Source organism: Aotus nancymaae, unplaced genomic scaffold (assembly GCF_030222135.1).
Source record: "Aotus nancymaae isolate 86718 unplaced genomic scaffold, 86718_ANA_hifiasm-v0.15.2.pri h1tg000033l, whole genome shotgun sequence".
Taxonomy (NCBI): domain Eukaryota; kingdom Metazoa; phylum Chordata; class Mammalia; order Primates; family Aotidae; genus Aotus; species Aotus nancymaae.
In genome coordinates this window covers 26,204,717-26,227,542 of record NW_026988447.1, presented here as the reverse complement: position 1 = coordinate 26,227,542, position 22,826 = coordinate 26,204,717, and the positions used below count along the sequence as shown (strand labels likewise).

The 22,826-nt window shown below is 40.2% G+C and overlaps 1 protein-coding gene across 1 annotated transcript in view; it reads right to left on the bottom strand.

Moving 5' to 3' along the window:
- TBC1D9 (TBC1 domain family member 9) overlaps positions 1-22,281 on the bottom strand; it is a 139,993-nt gene extending 117,712 nt beyond the window's left edge. Inside the window, exon 1 of the mRNA XM_012443228.3 lies at positions 22,118-22,281. Coding sequence (XP_012298651.1) covers positions 22,118-22,247 — 130 coding nt within the window. The 5' untranslated portion in view covers positions 22,248-22,281. The remainder of the gene's footprint in view (positions 1-22,117) is intronic.
- Positions 22,282-22,826: the final 545 nt, after the last annotated feature.

Genomic DNA, 22,826 nt, shown 5'->3' with positions numbered 1-22,826 from the left:
CACCACACTCAGCAAATTTTTCATATTTTTTTGTAGAGATGGGGTTTCACCATGTATCCCAGGCTGGTCTTGAACTCCTGGACTTGAACTATTCACCCACCTTGGCCTCCTAAAGTGCTGGGATTACACACATGAGCCACCACACCCAACCAGATGGTAGATACTTTGATAAGAGAAAACTACATTGAGGAACACAGAATCCTAATACAACATTAGGCCATATGTAATGCAGGCCAGGTGCAGTAGCTCACTCCTGTAATCCCAATGCTTTGGGAAGACTGTTTGAGGCCAGCAGTTCAAGACCAGTCTAGGCAACACAGTGAGACCCCAATCTCTACAAAAAATTTCTTTTTAATTATCAGGATGTGGTGGGGTGTACTTGTAGTCCCAGCTACTCTGGAGGCTGAGGTGGGAGGAGTGCTTGAGCCAAGGAATTTGAGGCTGCAATGAGCTATGATCATGCCAAATGCACTCCAGCCTAGGAGACACATTAAGACCCTGTCTCTAAAATACAAATAAGTATAAATAAAAATTTGAAAAACCTAACTAATGCTTTTTGCTTTCAGTATCTCATTTGACCCTCACAATAAACATGTGAGGTGGTGGGAGGGACCATTCCCATTTTTAGATAAAAAGCAGTCTCAAAGAAGTGAAGAACTACAGCCACACATTTAGCAGACGCCACTGCTGGGTTTCCTTCCATTCCAGAAAGGCCTTTAAGATAGCAAACTACAAAAATGTTTAAGCTCTTTCGCTGCAAATATAATTTACAATGAAAGATTAAATATAGAATTTCCTTTCATCAAACTCTTTCAACCTGCCTAAATGATGTCAAACAGGAACAGATATTCCCTTTGACATTTATATTCTGTTTGAAGGACATTCCCAAGGCCCTCTGAAAGATGATTAACCCTAAAGAAACCGCCTACATTTACTAAGCTTTTTGAAAATGCTATCGCCCATTCTGCATAACCATTTTGGGTCCTCTAAGACAAAGATCTGGCTGGTGAATAAGAGTGGAAAAAAAAAAGGTATTTAGCTAAGGACTTTATAAAATCCTGTGTTCATCTAAACTTTAATGAAATGGATTATAGGCACAACAGAAATAAAAATCTGCAAGTGACTTTTGAAAGCACATATGTCAGCTGGGCATGGTAGCTCACGCCTGTAATCCCAATACTTTGAGATGTCAAGACAGGAGGATCACTTGAGCCCAGGAGTTGGAGACTAGCCTGGGCAACATAGTGAGACCCATCTCTACTAAAAAAAAAAATCACAAAAAAAATTATCCAGGCATTGTGGTATGTGTCTGTAGTCCCAGCTACCCGGGGACTGAGGCAGGAGGCTCACTTGAGACCAGTAGTGAGCTATAATTGCACCAGTGCACTCCAGCCCAGGTGACAAAGCAAGACCCTATCTTAAAAAAACAAACAAGTAAATAAAAGTGAACATGTCAAAGTTTAGTACGGTTGTTGCACAGTGAGCAGCAAGACCTACTGTGGCCTACGATAACATCCAATTGTACACAGTCCCTGTGACAAAATGAAATGACTACAAAAACAAGAGATAAGAGTTGTCTTTTGCTAGTCAACTAAAGCCTTTGCTGGCACAGAAAGGGGAGATGGATCACAACTTGTCATACGTATTTCTATCAAGGCCACAACCTCAGCTACTTACGTTGTAAAAAAGTTGCTGAGAGCTTTTCTGGGCAAACACACCCTGAAACTGGAATGATACTGACAAGATTAGTAGGCTTCTGAAAAAGAATGACCCACAAATTTATGAATCGTTTACAAAAAGAAAGCTATATGATATCAGCCTAGAATATGCCATGAAGCTGGGGTTGTCAGAAGAAGGAAAAATTGGGCTTTATTAGGGAGACAGTGAGGGGGAAGGAGACAGTAGGCTCAGATGAACAGGTGAGAGCAGATAAATCAAGTCAAAGGGCGTTTGGGCACAATGGCTTACACCTGTAATCCCACTTTGGGAGGCCGAGATGGGTGGATCACTTGACGTCAGGAGTTTGAGACCAGCCTGGCCGACATGGTGAAACCCCATCTCTACCAAAATACAAAAGTTAGCTGGGCATGGTGGTGCATGCCTATAATCCCAGATACTTGAGAGGTTGAGATGGGACAATCACTTGATCCCAGGAGAAGCAGAGGTTGCAATGAGCCAAGATCATGCCACTGCACTCTCACCTGGGCAACAAAGTGAGACTGTATCTCAAATAAATAATATGTACATAAATACAAAGTCAAAGGGCAAATGGCACCCTCTTCCTAAAGATCAATGGTTACATTCAAGCAGAGCCATATTTGAGAAACTAGAGGTAATCCCACTGCAAAATAGAGACCAGGAAGAAAGCGGGGTTTGCAGTTCTTACGACGAAGATAGCCTCCTGACAGTTAAGTGGAGCAGAGTATGATCTGTAGGGGTTAGCCATGCTATTCAATCAGAACTGTACAATGACTAGGCTGATAGCTGAATTGCAAAGTGCGGAAAGGAAATGCCAATGCACTGTGCTGTATCTGGACCCCGCTGTTCTCTCTGTTCCCCTGTGGGGAAGCAGAATTAGCAAAAGGCAACCAGTGGAGTCACTTGTCAGAACTGCATGCTCTACATCAGCAGTCTCCAATCTTTTTGGCACCAGGGAGCAGTTTCGTGGAAGACAATTATTCCATGGCCAGGGGTGTTAGGGCAGCAGGGGCAGGGATGGTTTCAGGATGAAGCTGTTCCACCTCAGATCATCAGGCATTAGATTCTTATAAGGAGCCCACGACCTAGATCCCTTGCATGTGCAGTGCACTGTAGGGCTTGCACTCCTAGTGAGGAAGGAGACCCTTAATCCTCTTCAGCTTCTAAAGCCATTTCCCCTTCAGCCTTCTACATTGCATCTCAAAAGGAGAAGTTAGAAGTCAGCCAGAGGAGGGCTGGTGCCGCTGGGCAGGTTAAGGATAAGACCCCTGCTGCTAACCACAATCTCATCTATAGATCACGGATATGGTATGGAAGAATCTTTCCAGAAGGCATTATTTTCACTTAAGCACGACCAGATCCCCACCTAAGTCACGTACCCCACACCTACTTCATGGATCAAAACCCTTTCGCATGTAATTTCTAGAGTTGTAAGCCTTTAAAAGGGCAAGGATTTCCTTTGCTGGGAGCTTGGTTGTTAGGCATCTATGCCGCTGCAGCTCCCTGCCAAATAAATCACCACTTCCTTTTCAGTTAGGTGTTTGAGAGGTTTGCGACCCCTCCTGCTTCACTATGAGAATCTAATGCCACCGCTGATCCGACAGGAGGCAGAGCTCAGGTAGTAATGCTTGCCTGCCACTCACCTCCTGCTGTGTGCCCAGTTCCTAACAGGCCTTGGGTTGGTACCGGTCTGTGGCTTAGGGGTTGGGGACCCCTGCTCTACATTACAGAGAAACCTAAAGATGGGCATCTGAGCAGAAGATCTGCAAGAAGAGGGGCAGGCAGGGCAACATGAGATCCTAGATTAAGGCAAGACCCTCCATTATCATATACCATGCCCTGTTCCCTGTCTCCCTCCCTTCTCTTTCTCTGTCTCTGCCTGAATCTCTCTCTCCCTGCCCCCTCCCTTCTTACACACACACACACACACACACACACACACACTCTCTCTCTCTCTCTCTCACACACACACACACACACACACACACCCATAGGGTCTTCCCCACAATAAGAAACTAAGTGCTACGGTTGAAGGGCTCCACATCTGGGTACCACAACAGGAGTTAGACAGAAGCACTAACATGTTCATCATCACAGTCACAGACAGTGATACATTCCTATTATTTAAATAATAGAGCAAACTGAACATTTTCAACTGGTTGAAAGGCTAAAAGAATTTCCTGGCAATGATTTAAGATGTCTTACAATGTATAGTAATCCTGCTGCAAGCACAATACTAAATCTCTGAAAATCGCTTTGGTGGAAAATTTGGAGTTGAGGAATGTAAAACATTAGGATAGTGGCTCTTAATTCTCTGATTTACAGTCTACTTTAAGAAGCTGATAAAAAGCGGTGGAGCCTCAGTTCCAGAAAAATACACCTTCATGGTTAATTCCATCAACCTTGTATATAATTTCAGGTTGTTCAAGGACCTCCTGAAACTGCTACTAGTTTTAAATATCACTAAAAGAAAAAAAGTAGATTCGGGAGCCAAGGTTAAACGATCCTATGAAAACTTTAATAGTTTTATGTCCACAAGGAAAAATAAACAGATACTAAAGAAAATCTTTATGACATTTAACACAAACTACATTAATGAAAATCAATATGGTAGGTCAGATTAGATTTTTCCTCTCTTGTTCTCTAAAAACTATGAAAGGAAAATAAAATCTTGGGACGTCAAACTCACTATGCAGAAACGGAGAAGTTAGGCTTGGGAACTGAGTCATGGAAAAACTGCCTTCCTTTTGTTCCCTAACAGAGAGCTGTAATTTCACATGCTTACTTTATCTTATGTAAAATATGTAGATTTGCTAAGCATGAGACGAATGCATAATTGACTTCCTCCCTCTTTCTTTTCACATGTAAAATGTAGATTCACAAATGTAGATTCACTGAGTACTAATTAGAACCTCCTAAGAATGTAACCACTTGCCTCACTGCCTACCCTCCTTTCCCTTTTTACTGTCCTTTTCTTCCCCTCCTTCTTGCTCTTTCCCCTTTAAATACTGAAATTCCCCAAATCCCCTTTGGCAAAAGCACAGGACACAGATCCTACTGTGATCTGTGTTTCTTTTTCCCTGGTACATCCTTAACCTTGGCAAAATAAACATCTAAATTGAGATCTGCCTTGGTCACTTTTTGGTTTACAAAACTTTTTGAGAGTGACCACCCTGCACAATAAACATGAAATTTGTCTTCTTTATTGAACATTCATACTCTGTTGACCATTCATACAAACAAGTCTTTCCCTTGTCTAGTCTTCCAGTCAAATGCTCAATGTCCTCTTAATTTTATATCTTGGAATAGCTCTATATTGTGGTCCCAAAGACAGCTGGACTTAGAATCCCTGAAATGGAGAAAGATTGGAAAACTTTTGAGAAAATCCACAGTTTTCACACTTCCCCCTGGCATGCAGTTATATAACTGTAATCCACGACAACAAATAACCTATGACATCAGAACACGGGAGAAGGTACAGCCTCACTCTGCTAGCTCCCTCATTTCCACACTCAAGATGAATTTTGTTTTTTTTTTTTTTTTGAGACAGAGTTTCGCTCTTGTTGCCCATGCTGGAGTGCAATGGCACGACCTCGGCTCACTGCAACCTCCACCTTTCAAGTTCAAGTGACTCTCCTGCCTCAGCTTCCTGAGTAGCTGGAATTACAGGCATGTGCCACCATGCCTGGCTAATTTTGTGTTTTTTAGTATAGATGGGGTTTCTCCATGTTGGTCAGGCTAGTCTCTGCTCACATTGGCCTCCCAAAATGCTGGGATTATGGGTGTGAGCCACTGCACCCAGTTCAAGACTGAATTTTTATGACTGTAACTCACTTTGCCCCAGTTTCCTTTAGCTTTCTAAAGGATGCGTTGTAAGATCATCTTCCTCTCTCCTTTTGTAAAAATAATCTCCCTTTTTAATTCCTTTTCTCTTTCTAAACTCAGTCAAAAATGAGTACAAATCCAAACTCTGCCTCTGCTATCAAGGTTTCCTCAGGTAAATACTTCTCTGAGAATTCAGTTTCCTGATAAAGGGGAATAATATCTAACCTACAAGGTTGTTATGACCTTTAGAGAATGAATGTAAAAGTTCTCAGCAGGATGCCTGAATCACAGATTTTCAACAAATTTTAGCTTTTCTGTCTATACGTTGTCTATGCTAATTATAAAATGAATTTTTAAAATTCATTTGTACATACTACTGAAATGTAGAATTTTCCTTATTAAGAGGCATTAAAGCTGGGCACAGCAGTACATGCCTACAGTCCCAGCTATTAGGGAGGCTGAGGTAGGAGGATCACTTAGACCCAGGAGTTCAAGACCAGCCTGAGCAGTAACAAGACCCTATCATATTAAAAAAAAAAAAAAAAATTAACATAAGCATTAAAAGCAAGTAATCTAGAAGAAACAGAATTAGGTAAACAAGGAGTTCCCTTTTGTTTAGTGTAAAGAGATCAAATCCTTAATGTTCTGCTTGATCTTCACTCTAGCAAGTATCTGCCCAGCAAGCCTTAGAATAATAGAGCTGAAAAGGTAGGAGTGGAGGTTCAGTCATGGGTGTGCATTTCTGACATCACCTCACAGATTTTCACCTAGCTTTGTGCTCCTTGGACCCAAATATAAAGTAGAGAAGTAGATTTTGTAAAGGGAAATAAAAAATCTCAAGGACCCTGAACTTCGGTCCAGAGGCCGAGTCACGCAACAGCCTTCTTCCAAATGAATAGCTGTTCCTAGGTATTATGTACTCACTATGTATCAGCCAGGTTCCCATGGAAAGGTAAAAGGCCTCAGGCATGCTGAAGGACTGCCCTAACAGATCTTTAATAAGTCAATTATTTGCTGGACTTTCAAAAACAAGGACGGACAATTTTAATTTGAGGTCAACAATCTACGTCTAGCTCCAAAAACTAAAGTCTTTTCCACACCAATAATATTCAATTACAATCTTATCTTCCCGGGTGCAGGAGAAAGACAAGGCTCCTTTTCTCCACCTACCCACAGAGGTCTACATAATGAACTCCCTTTACTTGCTTTTTCTCTTCAAACATTCACCTTATCTTATGTAAAATGTAGATTCACTGGACACTAATGTCTCCCAGTAATGTAACTATTGCCTTACATCATACCTTCCCCTCTTCCTACATGCCTTCCCTGGCTTTAAGGCAATGTGTAAGTATTAAACTTCTGGAAAACCTCTTTGGAAACACAGCCACAGATGTGTCTGTGCTAGTGTTTTTCCCAGACATGCCCTAAAGCTGGCTTAATAAACATAGATGAGTGAGACTTATGACTCAGTCACTCATTTTGGTTGTCAATTTCATCCAAATGAAAGTTAACTTAGATCTCCAGTGTAGAGTTAAAGGAAAACTTCATTGGATTTCTTGAGTGGATCCCACAGCTAGGAAACCTAGCAATCCAATGTTCCCTGAAAGAATATGTAAATAACCTTAAAACCAAAAATAAAATTCTAAGCCTGCAACCAACTGAATGGACCTCTCTCTCCTCTCAGCCAAGGGAATTCAAAAGTAAACCTGAAAAACTAGTTCAGGCCATGGTGGGAAGAGTGGGGCAGTGGCGGTGCCGGACATACCTCATTTTAATCTCCCTTCGGAATTCCGGAAAAGTTGATGGGCATTGACATTAACATCAAAACAGAGATCTTAAGACTGACAAAACAGATTCTTTGTAGCAAGAAGATACCAAATTTCAACGTGATTCTAGTACAGCATTACATGACAACTAACAGGCCCTAAAGAAAGAAACTGAAGTATTTTACCCCAAACTATATTTGACATATTTAAAGTGGCCCTGCAAAGCTATCTCCTGTTGGGGAAATCTACATTTTGTAGAGAATCCCTTTCCCTTTCCAGGTATTTTCCGGATCTAAGAGAGATTTAACTAATAATCTAGCACCTTTTAAGGTCTGATCAGAGACATTTACCAGGCCAGGTGTGGTGCCTCACACCTATAATTCCAGCACTGTGGGAAGCTCAGGAATTCCAGACCAACCTGGCCAACATGGCAAAACCTCATCTGTACAAAAAAATACAAAAATTAGCCAGGTGTAGCAGCATGTGCCTGTAGTCCCAACTACTTGGGAGGCTGAGATGGGAGTATGGCTTGAGTCATGAGCCAGAGGTTGCAGTGAGCCAAGATCATGCCACTGCACTCTAGCCTGGGCAACAGAGCCAGACACATCTGAAAAAAACAAAAACAAACAAACAAAACAGACATTTACCATCTTTCTCTCCAAAGCCTGCTACCTGGAGGCTTCATCTACATAATAAAAACCATGATTTCCACAACCCCTTAACTCAGAAACTCCTTTCTATTGATTCCAAGTCTTTAGACAATAACTTAACTCTCTCAACCAACAGCCAGTCAGAAAATCTGTGAATCCACATATGACCTGCAAGCCCCCTCCTTTCTGAGTTGTCCTATCTTTCCAGACCAAACCAATGTATACCTTACATGTATTGGTTCATATCTGCCTGTAACTTGTGCCCTTAAAATGCACAAAATCAAACTGTAAACCAACAACCCAGGGCACATGTTCTCAGGACTTCCAGAGGCTGTGTCATGGGCCACAGGTCATCACAACTGGCTCAATAAATCTCCTTAAATATTTTACAGAGTTCGGATTTTTCCTTAACAAATCTAACAGCAAAACTGTGACATGCCATTTGAAACCAACTAGAAGCCAGTGGCAATTGTGGAACACTGGTTCATCCACTGAGCTCTTTAGAATGCACATCTGACAAGAAAAGAAAACGAAGAGCAGAAGCAGCAGAAGGTTACTGACTTCTTCACAGTTCTCTAGTTTCACTAGTAGAGGATGTTTTCAAATTACAAATTCCTAATAACTATTCATACACGCACTCCCCACATACCCCCACACAAAGAGAAAAGGTGACCCCTTCCTCCTCTCTCTCCCACTCCAGTCCTCTCCCTGGTGATTCCAGTTTGCCACACTCAGAGAACCATTTGTGCAAGGAGAGAAAAAAGAAGAAGAAAGAAGGTGCAGGGGCAAAGGGGAGAGGAGAAGGAGGAGGAGGAGAGAGAAAGAGAAAGAAAGAAACCACCTTTTACTGGTAGAGCTTTCAAAATGTACATACAGAATCAGAAAGGGAGGAAAGGAGGGAGAGAGGGAGGGAAGGAAGAGGAAGGAAGAAAGGAAGGAAGGGAGGGAGGGACGGAGGGAGGGACAGATAGAAGGAGTTATGTAGAAACAATTTAAGGGCGCTGATCAAAAATTATCTTCTCCGAGAAGCCTGAGTATTTGACTCAATGTTGTCAAGCTGCCTAAATATCAGACAGATATCCACTTGCTTTAACAGCATCCTTTAGAAAATGCAATGTCTCTAAACTGCAGAACTCTTCCATTACTCATATATTGCTGTGAATTAGAGTCAGTTGCCTCCTAATACCTACATGACATCATCACCAAGGGAGGACAATGATGGGACAATCATCTATGAATGGTTCTTTATGTTTTCTGTATTTTACATACTTATCTCATAGACTCTTCATAATAGTGCTAACAGGTTATTAAGTCACATATTAAATAAGGAAATTAAGCTCAGAAAGGAAGAGAAACTTTGCAAATCACATGTCCAACAGGTGGAGCTGTGATTTGAATCCAGTTGTCTGCTTACTAAGTGAAGGACTCAAGAGTAGAAGTCAGTGAGGGAGGCAGAGAACACAAAGACGCTGTGCAAAGGGCAACCCTCAAGGTTTCTGTCTGTGGCATTCCCTGCACACTGCCGTGCTATGAAGCAGGCATGGGCTTCCACCTCTAAGACTCAGAACTCAAGGTGGTACCTACCAGAGCTGTTAGTACTCCAAGCTGCCTAGGTCCAAATTACAAATCCTCATCTGTACATAACTACAAAACAGCTTTTGTGGTCAGGCCTGGGAACCATACCACAATTCACAATCTGACCCCTTCATAAAGTGGGTCCTCTCTGCATGATGATGACAAAGTAGAAAGGATATGCAGTGTCCCTAGAGCAGCAAGTCTGCCTCAACCTTTCAAATTCCTCAAATTTCTGGAAGGAAGCTTGGAGTAGATTTTCTGTTGCCCAGTTTTTGTGGCCAGTTTACAAACACCCAGAAGATGTCAAATGTCATCTCAAATTCTGCACAAATTATATGCACTCATTCCCACTGTTTCTTTGCAGAATAAGGCAATCTCAAGACAAATGGGTATGGATGATGGAATTCTGTGAACAAAATTATCTTAAAGTTGATAATAACGGAGTAGAGGTGGGGGGGTTAATTCATGGAACAAACAAGCAAAATCTGCTTTTGTCTAGTCATGCTTGTCAGCAGCATTTTCCTATTAATAATATGTAAGTATTATGAGCCAACTCCACACACAGCTAGACTAATCCCCACCCCAACACAAAGAAGTCACCAATATAAACCAAAAATAAAATTCTAGCCCCTCAACTGACTGAATGGACCCCTCCTCTCAGTCAAGGGGATTTCAAAGAAACCAAAAAAACTACTTCAGGCCGTGATGGGAAGGGGGGTTTTCAGACATGCTTCATTATACCCTTCTCCTGTTCAAATTCAGGCACAACTGACCAGCATTAACATTAAAACAGAGATGAGGTCTTTCTTCTGATCCTAAAAAGATTAGCTAGGTGTCTAGCATCATTTAAAGGTCTGAATAGAAAACATTTGCCATCTATTCCCACTAATGGCATCCACCTGTGAGACTTTATCTGCATAAGAACCTTGAGGCCCTGGCATGTGGCTCACTTGTAATCCCAGCACTTTGGGAGACCAAGGCGGGTGGGTCACCTGAGGTCAGGAGTTTGAGACCAGCCTGGCCAACATGGTGAAACCCCGTCTCTACTAAAAATATAAAATTAGCTGGGTGTGGTGGCACACACCTGTAGTCCCAGTTACTTGGGAGGCTGAGACAGGAGAATCACTTGAACCTAGGAGGTGCAGACTGCAGTAGGCCAAAATGTTGCCACTGCACTCCAGCCTGGGAGACAGAGCAAGACTTCGTTTAAAAAAAAAAGAAACAAAAGAGTCTCGGTCCTCACAACCCCTTATCTTAACCCAGTCACTCTTTTATATTCACAACTCCTATCTTAACCCATTCATTCCTTTCTAAGGATTCCAAGTCTACAGATAATAACTATTTTTTTTTTTTTTTGAAACAGAGTCTTGCTCTATCTCCAGGCTGGAAGGCAGTGGCAAGATCCCAGCTCACTGCAACTTCCGTTTTCCGGTTTCAAGCAATTCTCCTGCCTCAGCCTCCCGAGTAGCTGGGACTACAGGCGTGCACCACCACGCCCGGCTAATGTTTTGTACTTTTAGTAGAGACGGGGTCTCACCATTTTGGCCAGGATGGTCTCAATCTCTTGACCTCGTGATCCGCCCACTTCGGCCTCCCAAAGTGCTGGGATTATAGGCGTGAGCCACCGCACCTGGCGATAATAACTCTTTAAACCAATTGCCCATCAGAAAATCTTTGAATTCACCTGTTACCTGGAAGCCCCTCTTTTGTACCTCTTCGAGTAGTCCTGCCTGCCCAGACCAAACCAATGTACACCTTACATATATTGATTGATGTCTTATGTACCCCTAAAAAGTATAAATCCAAAGTAACCCAGCCATCGTGGGCACATGTTCTCAGGACCTCTTAGAACCATAGTTCTAAGAGAATGTGCCTTAGACCATAGTCACTCATTTGACTCAGAATAAACTTCTTTAAATATGTAACAGAGTTTAATTCTTTTCATTGACACCAATTATAACATTAAGTTCCACTAGAAGCTAACAAATTTTAACTGCTTTTATACACAGTTAACCTTTAAACAACATGGGTTTGAACTGATTAGGTCTACTCACACAGGGATTTTCTTCTGCCTCTGCCACCTCCAAGACAGCAACACCAACCCCTCCAACTCCTTTTCCTCAGCCTACCCAACCAACGTAAAGACGATGAGGACAAAAACCTTTATGATGATCCACTTCCATTTAATGAAAAGTAAATATACTCCCTTTTCCTAAGGATTTTCTTAATAACATAATTGCTTTTCTAGCTTACTTTATAAGAATGCAGTATATAATACACATAACATAAAAAATATGTGTAATCAACTGTTAATGTTATCAGTAAGATTTCTGGTCAACAGTAGGCTATTAGTAAAGTTTTGGGGAGTCAAAAATTATACAGATTTTTGACTGCATGGGGGATTGGCACCCCTAACCCCTGAGTTGTTCAAGGGTCAACTGTATAAATAAATACACAAGCACTACTAGTTGCAACTTTACTAATACAGTACTTACAAGCTGGCATATTTACCCTAAAAACAAGTACCTGCTAATCAGTCAGAGCTTCACGGATGTCACTTTGTTATTTCTCATACATTTCTGGGAGTTATTTGTTTGTTTATAAAATGGAAAGTCTCCCTAATTGTGGAGGTCTCTACTGAATGCAGTATGTCAAATTCCTGAACAGACCAGTGCTCCAGCTCAGATGGAAATTTGATATGGACTTAATTAGTCTGCACTCTTATCTCCATGCCTATGTTCCCAAATCTCCCGAATCTGTTCACCCATGTTTCATCTCAAGGTTAATAATGGGTCAGCAAAAATAAATAAATAAAAAGTGGCTTTTTCCTTCTTTTATGTCTTTGCAAAGTTCAACGCCCTAAACATAGTTGGTACACAAATGCATTGCTGACAGAACAGCTTACTGAGGAAATCACACATTTGATTTTGTGTAACGAGAAACTATCTCAATCTCCTGAAGAGATCCTTTAACTTGAAGCCCCTGTATTGTAATTCACCTGAGATCTATTAAGCTCCTAAAGTTGAATGCAAATGTTTGGAATGCTTTCATATTTCTCAAGGTAGCTTTTATTAGATTTTCAAATGGGGATGGTTATAAGAGGAAAATAAAGTTAACATACACCATTATAATTAATCTATTAGCCCATTTTTACGCTACTGATAAAGATATACCCGAGACCGGGCAATTTACAAAAGACTGAGGTTTAATTGACTCACAGTTCCACACGTCTGGGGAGGCCTCACAATCATGGCGGAAGACGAAGGAAGAGCAAAGGGATGTCTTACGTAGTGCCCAGCAAGGAGAGAAATGAGAGCCAAGCGAAGGGGGTTTCCCCTTATAATGCCATCAGATCTCGTGAGACTCATTCACTACCATGAGAACAGTATGGGGGAAACTGCCCTCATTATTCAATTATTTCCACCGGGTGCCTTCCACAACACGTGGAAATCATGAGATATCAGTCTTGTAAAGAATACTAAATAGGCCGGATGCAGTGGCTCATGCCCATAATCCTAGCACTTTGGGAAGTTAAGGGAGGAGGACTGCCGAAGCTCAGAATTTTGAGACCAGCCTGAGCAATATAGTGAGACCCCATTTCTATAAAATAAAAATAAATAAATACATACATACATATAAAGAATAATAATAAATAGACTGAACGAGGTGGCTCGTGCCTGTAATCCCGGCACTTTGGGAGGCCTAAGTGTGTGGATCATCTGAGGTCAGAAGATTGAGACCAGCCTAGCCAACATGGTGAAACCCCTCCTCTACTAAAAAAATACAAAAAAAAAAAAAAAAAAAAAAAAAAAAAATAGCCGGGTGTGGTGGCATGCACCTGTAGGCCCAGCTACTCAGAAGGCTGAGGCAGAAGAATCACCTGACAAACCCAGGAGGTGGAGGTTGCAGTGAGCCAACATTGTGCCACTGCACTCCAGCCTGGATGACAGAGAGAGGCTCTGGGTCAAAATAATAATAATAATAAATAAATACAAAATCAAATAGGCTTGCACTTATTAGCTGTGGGACCTAGGGTAAATCATTCAATCTCTTTAAAGCTTTAGTTTCCTTTTCTACATACTGAGCATAATAATGGCACCTACCTTATAATGTCAGATAACATAATCTATACCAATGTCAACTAATCAGGACAACTACACAAACTGGATAAAATATATTTTAAAATATCAAAAAATTAAAAAGCAACAAATTACCATACCTGAAGAAAACAGAGGCTCAAGGGGAAGAGTTCTATATTTTAGAGTAATGATTATTTTGGGAGGCATGTGCCTCTTCCCTAAGGGGCTGCTGAGTAGCTTAGAGTCTGGATGTACTTTTAACAGAATCCTGGACCGGGTGGACCTGGATAGGGGTCAGTATCATCAAAGAGGTAGGGCAGCTAAAGATGCCACCCTCTCTTTGGGTTGGGATGGAGGGCTATGACCTAATCATAACTGTGAATCCTGAGTAGGCAAATCCATCCAAGTTAGAGCTCAGCTTGAAAATGTATCAGTACCAAAAATTAGGGATTTTAGTTTGCAACTGGCAGAAAAAATTTTTCCCATAGAAAATAATATTATCTTCTCTTTCAGATTAGTTCCATAAAGTAGAAGTACAATGTCCAGTTTATAATCAAATGTAGCCAGACATAAAAAATAACATAAGAGCATGAATGAAAACTAGGAGAAAAAACAGACAATAAAACAGGCTTATAAGAGCTCAAGATATTTAAGTTAATTGAGACCTTACAAGAACTATATTTGCTCAAAAAAAAAAAAATAAGATTGAGAATTGTAATAACTGAAAATTATACAATGAACCAAACAGAAATTTTTTATTTAAAAAATAATTAAAAGTGGTTGGGCCAAACAGATTAAATATAGTTAAACAGTTATTAACTTGGAACAGAGATCAGAAAAAACTAACAAAAATGAAGTAAAAATTAGAAGGTAACAGACATAGAAGATATGATGAGAATGTCTAACATACATTAATTGGAATACCAGTAAGAGATGAGGGAATGCAGGAAAAAAATATTTGAAGAGATAGTGGATGAGAAGTTTACAAAACCAAGGAAAGACGTATTAAAGAACACCTACTAGCCCTAAGCAGGATTTTAAAAAATCCACAAATTATCTAGATCATAGTAAAACTGCAGAAAACCAAAGTCAAAGAGAACCCTAAAAGCAGTTAGAGAAAAAAGATATATTACCCACAAAAGAACAACAATTCAGAGTGACAGTTTACCTCAAAAGAAATGATGTCTTAACCATGCTTAAAACATACTAAGTGCCCACCATTCAAACCAAAAATATCCTTCAAGAGTAAAGGCATAATGAAGACGTTTGCAGACATACAAAAACAGAAAAGCTGTCACAAGCAGGTCCTCACTAAAGGAAAGAGTAAATGATATTTTTTTTCCAGCAGTAGAAAACGGATTTCAGAAAAATGGTCAGAGAGGGAAGAAGAAAGTAAAATAAAAATGGCAAACGTGGAGATCCAACTGAATACAGACTTTAAAAATAGTAATAACTCCATGTCCTTGGGTTGAAAATATGTTAAGAATTAAAACACACTATTAAAACAAAAATGGTATGTAAATTGGGGGTGGAGAGTTAAAGTATTTCAGGTCTTTATGTTATATGAGAAAAGAGTTAACTTGTCAATTTAAAAAATGAAAAATAATGGCCAGGTGCAGTGACTCACACCTGTAATCCCAGCAATTCTGGAGGCTAAGGTGGGAGAATCACTTGAAGCCAGGAGTTTGAGACCAGCCTGGGCAACATAGTGAGATCCTGGCTTTTCTTTTAAAAAATAAAAGGTTAAAAAAAAAAGTACTGGTTAACAATATAATTTGATGAGTCAAAAATGCATATGTAATCTCCAGAATAACTACTAAAAGAATAATAAAATGAATATAAAACTTCTAGCTAATAGAGGCTCAAAAAGCTTTTTCCTAACTTAAATCAATCCCCATATTCCACCAAAAGGCAAGGAAGGCACATAAAAAGAACACAAAGTAACTAGAAAAAGTAGAAAGCACTTACTAAAAGAGCAGATTTAAATCGAAGTCCCGTGGACATTGACTAAATAATACAATAAAGAGTCAAAAATTTTCAAAATTGATTAAGAAAAAAGTCAACTGCCCGGGTATAGGGGCTCACACTTGTAATTCTAGCACTTTGAGAGGCCAAGGTAGGATAATTGGTTTAGGCCAGGAGTTTGAGACCAGCCTGGCCAATATAGTGAGACACCATCTCTATTTATAAAAAATTAAATTATTAAACATTATAAAAAAGGAAATAAACTATCTGCTATTTATAAAAGACATATCTAAAACATAAGGATACAGAAGAGTTGAAAATAAAAGTATGAAAAAGAGATACCATAAAAACACTAGCCAAATAAATGTAACCATAAGAATGAGACAAAAGCAATTCTGGAAATATATGTGAAGATTTCATAATGATAAAATGCTCAATTCACCACGAATATATTATAATTATATTGTTATATTATTAGGATTGCTTTATGAATGCAAGTTCAGGTAAACACTTGAAAATCAGTTACTATAAGTTACCACACTAACAGGATAAAAAAGAAACAACACATGATTACATTGATAAAAATGGAAAAGCATTTTTTAAAAATTCAGCATCCAAATATAATAAAAAAAATTCTTGGCAAACTAGGAATAAGAACTTCTTAAAATAAAATAAAGTAAAAACAGGCAAGGAGAACCAAAAAAAAAAAAAAGGAAGAAAGAAAAAATTTTTACAAAAATCACCATACCTTGCTTGTAAAAATGCTGACAAAAAAGAATAAAAAATAAAAAATAAAATAAAATCACCATACTTAACAATGTACAAATGTTGAAAGTCTTTCTTTTAAGACCTGGGAAGGGATAAGAGTATGTACAATTGCCACATCGTTTGTAATTGTACATGAGGTCCTAGCCTGTCAAGAAAGGCAAAGACAATTTTTAAAAGCATAAGGATTAAAAAATTATAAATATACTGTCAATATTACCAGATGATGTGGTCGTGTATGCAGAAAATTAAAAAAAAGAATTTACAGATAAATTACTAGAATTCCTTTCTTAAATTATACATTTTGGATACAATGTGAATATAAAAAACAACTATATTTCCACATCCCAGTAAAAAAGAAACAGAAAATGAAATTTTAAAAAGACATAATACAACAGATTGAATAAAATATAAAATACCTAGGAATAAATCTAATAAAGGAAGTGTAAAACCTCTACACAGAAAACTATAAAACACTGAGAAAAAATTTTAAAGATCTAAATAAATAAAGGAATATACCATGTTCATGGACCAGAAGACTTGATACTATAAAGGTAACAATTTTGCTCAGATTTCTTTACAGACTCAATGTAACGTCAATCAGAATTTCAATAGTTTTAATACCTTTGTTGCTGCTGTTGTTTTGTTTTTCTGAGACTTTACAAGCTGATTCTAAAATACAGATGGTTCCTAACTTACAATGGTTCGACTTACAAATTTTTTTTTTAACTTCATAATGATGCAAAAGCTATACAAATTCAGTTTGCTCCTTGACTTACAATAAGGTCACATCAGGATAAACTCACTGTAAATTGAGAATACTTTAAGTTAAAAAAGTACATCAATATTTTCAACTTAATGAAACATAACTCCACTGTTAAGTAGAGGAGCAACTACATTGTGCTCAAAGAATAGTCAAGAAACCAGTAGAGAACAAAGAGCAAGACAATAGAAGTTAATCTACTGCATATAAATGCTTATCATAAAAGTACAGTACACAATATACCCATGTAACAAACGTGTACCTGTAATCCCTGAATCTAAAAGAAAATTAAAATAAAATAAAACTACTGTGTCATGTTGGTACAAGAATATACTGATAAACAAAAGAAATAGACTAGAAAACCAAAACAGACCTACACACATATGGGTACTTGATTTATGACAAACGTAGCTCTACAGAACAGTAAAGACAGAATAGCCTTCCCAATAAATCATGCTGGGACAAATATCCACAAAAAAATGTAAAATATAATACCTGACCCCTACTTCACTGAATATCCAAAAATTAATTCCCAGTGATCTGTATATGTTAAGGTGGGGGTTAAAACTGTTACATTTCTAGAAGATAATATAGAAGAATCTCTTTATAACCACAGAGCAGGAAAAAACTTATTGAACAAAACACAATAAAATATTAACCATAAAGGAAATGGTACCTAAAAGGAAATGTTATCAAAAAGGACTTAAGGAATTTTAAAAATTAAGAATCTCTGTTCATCCTTTACGGAGTAAATAGGTAAGGAACAAATGAAGATTTTGCCACACACATAACAATGGGCTCATACCCAAAATATATTTTTAAAATTTCTACAAGTCAGTAAGAAAAAAGACAAACAATCCAGTTGAAGAATGGACAGGAGACTTGAACAATCATATCTCAAAATATTCCTAATAAACATATGGAAAGATGCTCAACTTCATCAGGTAGGAAAAAGCAAATTAACCCTGAAATGTGATATTACTACAAAACCACCACAATGGCTAAATTTACAAAGACTGACAGTGTTGACAAGGATATGTGATGGAACGAGGGAACTTACATATGCTACTGGTGGGAATATATTGGTACAACTACTTTGGAAAATAGTTTGGAATCATCTACTGAAGTTGAAAATACATTATGAGCTAGCAGTTCCTCTCCTGTTTATAGAACAAACAGAAACGTATGCTTGCAGGCACCAATAAACATGATCCAAAATGACCACAGCCACATTATCCATAATGCCCCCAAATGGACCATCCAATGGTACACCAACAGTACAACTGATAAACAGTAGATGAATAAATTGGTATACTCATATCATAGTTTCCTGCACAGAACAGAAAAATGAATGAATTACAGCCATCAAGCAACAAAATGAATATCACATACACAAGGCTGAGCAAAAGAATCCAGACACAAATGAATATATACTCTATAATTCCATTTCATTTCTTGTAAAAAAAAAAAAAAAAGGCAAAACCAAAATATAGTGTTTAGGGATATGTTCTTTAGAAAACCTATAAAGAAAATCAAAGAAATGTTCACACACACAAAAAAAAACATGAGGATATCTTTATCTTTGGGGGAGGTGACAATGATTGGCTGAGAATCACAAGGGGGCTTTTGGCACATTGGTGATGTTCTACATTTTTTTATCCTGGTGTTCTATTTTTTTTATCCTGGTGTTGGTTGCGAAGTGCTCACTTTGTACTAGTTCACTGCACTCTGTATTTGATTTCTGTAATTTTATGTATATGTATGAAATCTCAAAGGGGATTAAATAAATCAATCAAATACATTCACAATAGAATACTTCATTGCATCCATGCCTATACATACTGCTTGGAATCAGGAACAAAATATCTTAATTTTTTAAAAATGTTAAGTGTCCTCAACTTTGACCCATTGTTTTTTTATAGCTTTCTGTGCTCCTCTTTCCAAGCTCCCTAATGACCACACTTTGAGGGCACTCCTGGCCAGTTCACCCTGAGCAAGTTTCCCTACTCACCTGTCATCTATTTGCTGAGTGTACATAGGTGCATTGATCCAGATAATGCATATTATGTAAAGGTTCTGAAATCTTTCAGAAAATCTCCAATAACTGATACCTAACACTTAGTCTTCCCTCCTCTCCTCAAAGCCAGATCTTTTTCTTTCTTTCTTCACTTCTAAGCTCAAGGTCACTTCCTCAAGGAATCTTTCCTTTGCCTCTACCTCCAAGAACCCCTCACTTAACTGGGACTAACTGACATCATGTTCCTCTCCTTATGATATTTGTTCTGGTCATTCTCAGTTTGCCCCCATGCATCCCTGGGAGGCTGATCATAAGAGATGACATCACTGGACTCTTTACAGCTGGCTTCTTTTTCTATTCCTTTTCTAGAGATAAGGTCTCACTATGTTGCCCAGTCTGGATTCTAATGCCTTAGCTCAAACAATCTTACAGCTTCAGCCTCCCTAGCAGCTGTGACTGGCATACACCACCATGCCCAGTTCCTCAGCTGGCTTCTATTGGGTTCCAGGGATGGGAGGCAGTGGCAGAAGCTAGAAGGGTGGGAGAAGAGAGAAGTCAGGGAATGTACCCTCCACTTCCTTTCTGCTATAGTCTGTGTTTTAACAAGTGCCTGCTTCTCTCCAGGCCCAAGCTCCTCTTCACTGGCTCCAGGTCTCATGGATTCCAGTAATATCATTCCTGTCTCTGGTTTGCCTTACACCAGTTCTAATAACCACGCCTCTATTTTTCTAAGTTGTCTTTTCACTCATCTCTCTTCATTTGGACTTCATTTAGATTCTGTTTTCTGCTGGGACTCTGTAGAGTGGCAGTTTTACTTTAATTTATGTGATTATTTCATCAATATCTGTCTTTTACTAGGCTTGAGCTTCATGACATTAGCACTTCTAGAAGTTGCCAACAAATATCTGTTAAATGATTTAGTGAGTTAGTGAATGCATGAATGAACTCACATTAGAATCAGAATATACTACACATTGTGTAACGTTTCTAAAATGTTCCTGCTACATTTGACATGGCACCAATGTATTAGACCAAACATTTTACCTCTGTTGGTTGAAAATAGCCTTAGTTGTCATGAATATTTTTACTCATAGCAATGATTTCAATTATTCCATTAATAAGTGCAATCACCATGATTTCTTAATTTACAAGATGTAATTTTACATATGTGAAATAAGTCATTGACAACAAGATGAGATTTCAAGTGAACCAGTAGTCAGTTATAGCTCTAAGAACCAGTAGGAACACAATACAAATGCTAAGCAGAAAAAGAAGGCTCTGAATCCTTGAATTTTTCACATGCTGTTACTGCAAATGACCCAGGTAAATGAATACTTAATGCTTACAAGATGTAGGAGGGTTAACTGCAGAAGGAAATGTTCTTTTTTACTATAATAAATTTTCTACTCTATGTTGTCATCCTAGGCTTAAAGGACAACGTATGCCAGGCGCCGTGGCTCACGCTTGTAATCTCAGCACTTTGGGAGGCTGAGGCGGCCAGATCATTTGAGGTCAGGAGTTCAAGACCAGCCTGGCCAACATGGTGAAACCCTGTCTCTACTAAAAATACAAAAAAATTAGCTGGGAATGGTGGTGCATGCCTGTAGTCCCAGCTACTCGGGAGGCTAAGGCAGGAGAATGGCTTGAAACCCGGGAGGAGGAAGTTGCAGTGAGCTGAGATGGAGCCACTGTGCTCCAGCCTGGGTGACAGAGTTAGACTCTCTCAAAAAAAAAAAAAAAAAAAAAAAAGGACAATGTGGGCTGATTCCAATATTAGATATGTAAATTACATATTAACATTTAGCGTTAGATAAGTTTTACAAAGTGAACTAGAAAATCCTGATTTCAGTTCACTAGTCAGTATTTCCAGAATAGGGTCAGGAGCTCTGCAGATTTATGGTAGAAGCAAGATCCTTCAAGCACACCAGTATACACTGTACCACATGACACTTGAATTTTAATCTTGATAAAATTAGTATATAAATATAGTCATAAGTAAATACATATATCGAGAATTTTTATTTCATAGCACAGCATTTGAAAGCAACAATTTATCTAGTGTGCAAACTCCAGGTGATACATGAAATTGATATACGCTTAACTCTGAAGAGGTCAAAGTTCATCTCTATTTTGCAGTCTCCTTCCTAGTGAAACCTCTACTATTTCTTCTGCTAACTTTTTCACTGTAAAAAGTATTCCAGTTCTGTTCATTTTAAATAACACGGAGAGGGAAAAGGTCCAATTTCTCTAGTATGGTAGGCGTTGAAGATTATTTCTACTATGGCACTACTTTTGATATGGGTCTGACTGATCTTGTAATCCTGAATGATATGACGTGGCTTCAACAACAATAACAATAATACCTTGAGGGGAGGGGGGTTTAGGGAAGAAGTGATTGAGCAAAAACAGTTCAAATGCAGTTATACAGATAATTATTTCTACAACTAGAACCAGACAACTTGCTTTGCTTTATGTCTAATTAGGTGAAACAAAAGAATTCCTGTTTCCTTATTCATTCTCTTCGGTCATAACTAATATAGGAAATGACCACATCAGTTCCTTACTAATCGCTTCTCTGGAAACAAAAGAGCATTTTATACCTGATCCTGCTGTTGCCAGTAAAGAAAGTGGAGTAAAAACTAACCTTCTTCCATCCCTCTTCTCCATTTGGAAAACAATATTTTTAAGCGGGGGAGGGGAAGGGAATGCTGCATTCAATTTATAGGGGATAATACTCCCGACGCCCCAGACTCACTCTTTTCCATTCTCCTCAACATCATCCACTTAAGGAGCGCTCAGTACGCTAAGGGCCCCAAAGCCTGACAGAGTCAAAACAGAAGCATCTCTGTCCAGCCTGAACATCACGACTCTCGAAGCCTGGCACACAACGAGGCAGGGCGGGTCGCCCATCCCCAGGGGACCGGGCGGCGTCTCCCAAGCCTGCAGCCCAGGCCCGCGGGCTGCGCCGCAGCGCTCCCGGCTCCCCTCCTGCAGGGGTCGGCCGGGGTCCTTACCCGCCAGTCCGCCGCCGCCGCCTCCATCGCCGGCGTGCCCCTTCCTCCGCTGCAGGATGAAGTATGGGTTGGCTCTCTCGGTGATCCAAAGCGCGTTGGCCAGCAACACCTCCTCGGGGTTCACCCACATGGTCTTGGCTGCCGCGGGCGGGCGCACAATGGGCCCGCGGGTCGCGTCCTGCACCCACCACCGCAACAGGCGCGCACTCCAGGACAGAGGCGCGCCCGCCCGCCTGTCCGCTAGGTGCGGTGGCGGCCGCAGGCGACTTCAGGGGGTGGCCCGCGGCGGCCGGGCCACAACAAAGCCCCAGCAGGCGGCTGGGGAGAACGGCGAGGACGCGGGCGCGGCGAGCAGCATCCTCCCCACGGCCGCAGACGCCCGGGCCTGGCGCTCCGCAGCCCAGCTCCGGCCCACGGCGGCGGGAGGAGCGGGAGGAGGAGGAAGAGGAGGAGGAAGGGAGCGGGAGGAGGAGGAAGTGGTGTAGCTCAGTCCCGGGATCCGGCTACGCGGCGGCAGGTCTGCGGGCGACCCGAGCGGATTCGGCCCGGCGGTCAGGGCCGACCTGGGCTGGGGACCCGAGCTCCAGGGTCCCTCCCGTCTCTACCTGCTCGAGCTCCCGAAGTCACCGCGCCTTAACGCGCCGTGCCGGGGCTGCTGGAGCCACTAGCGAAGCCCAGCTCGCCGCTGGAAGGACGCTCCGGACACTGC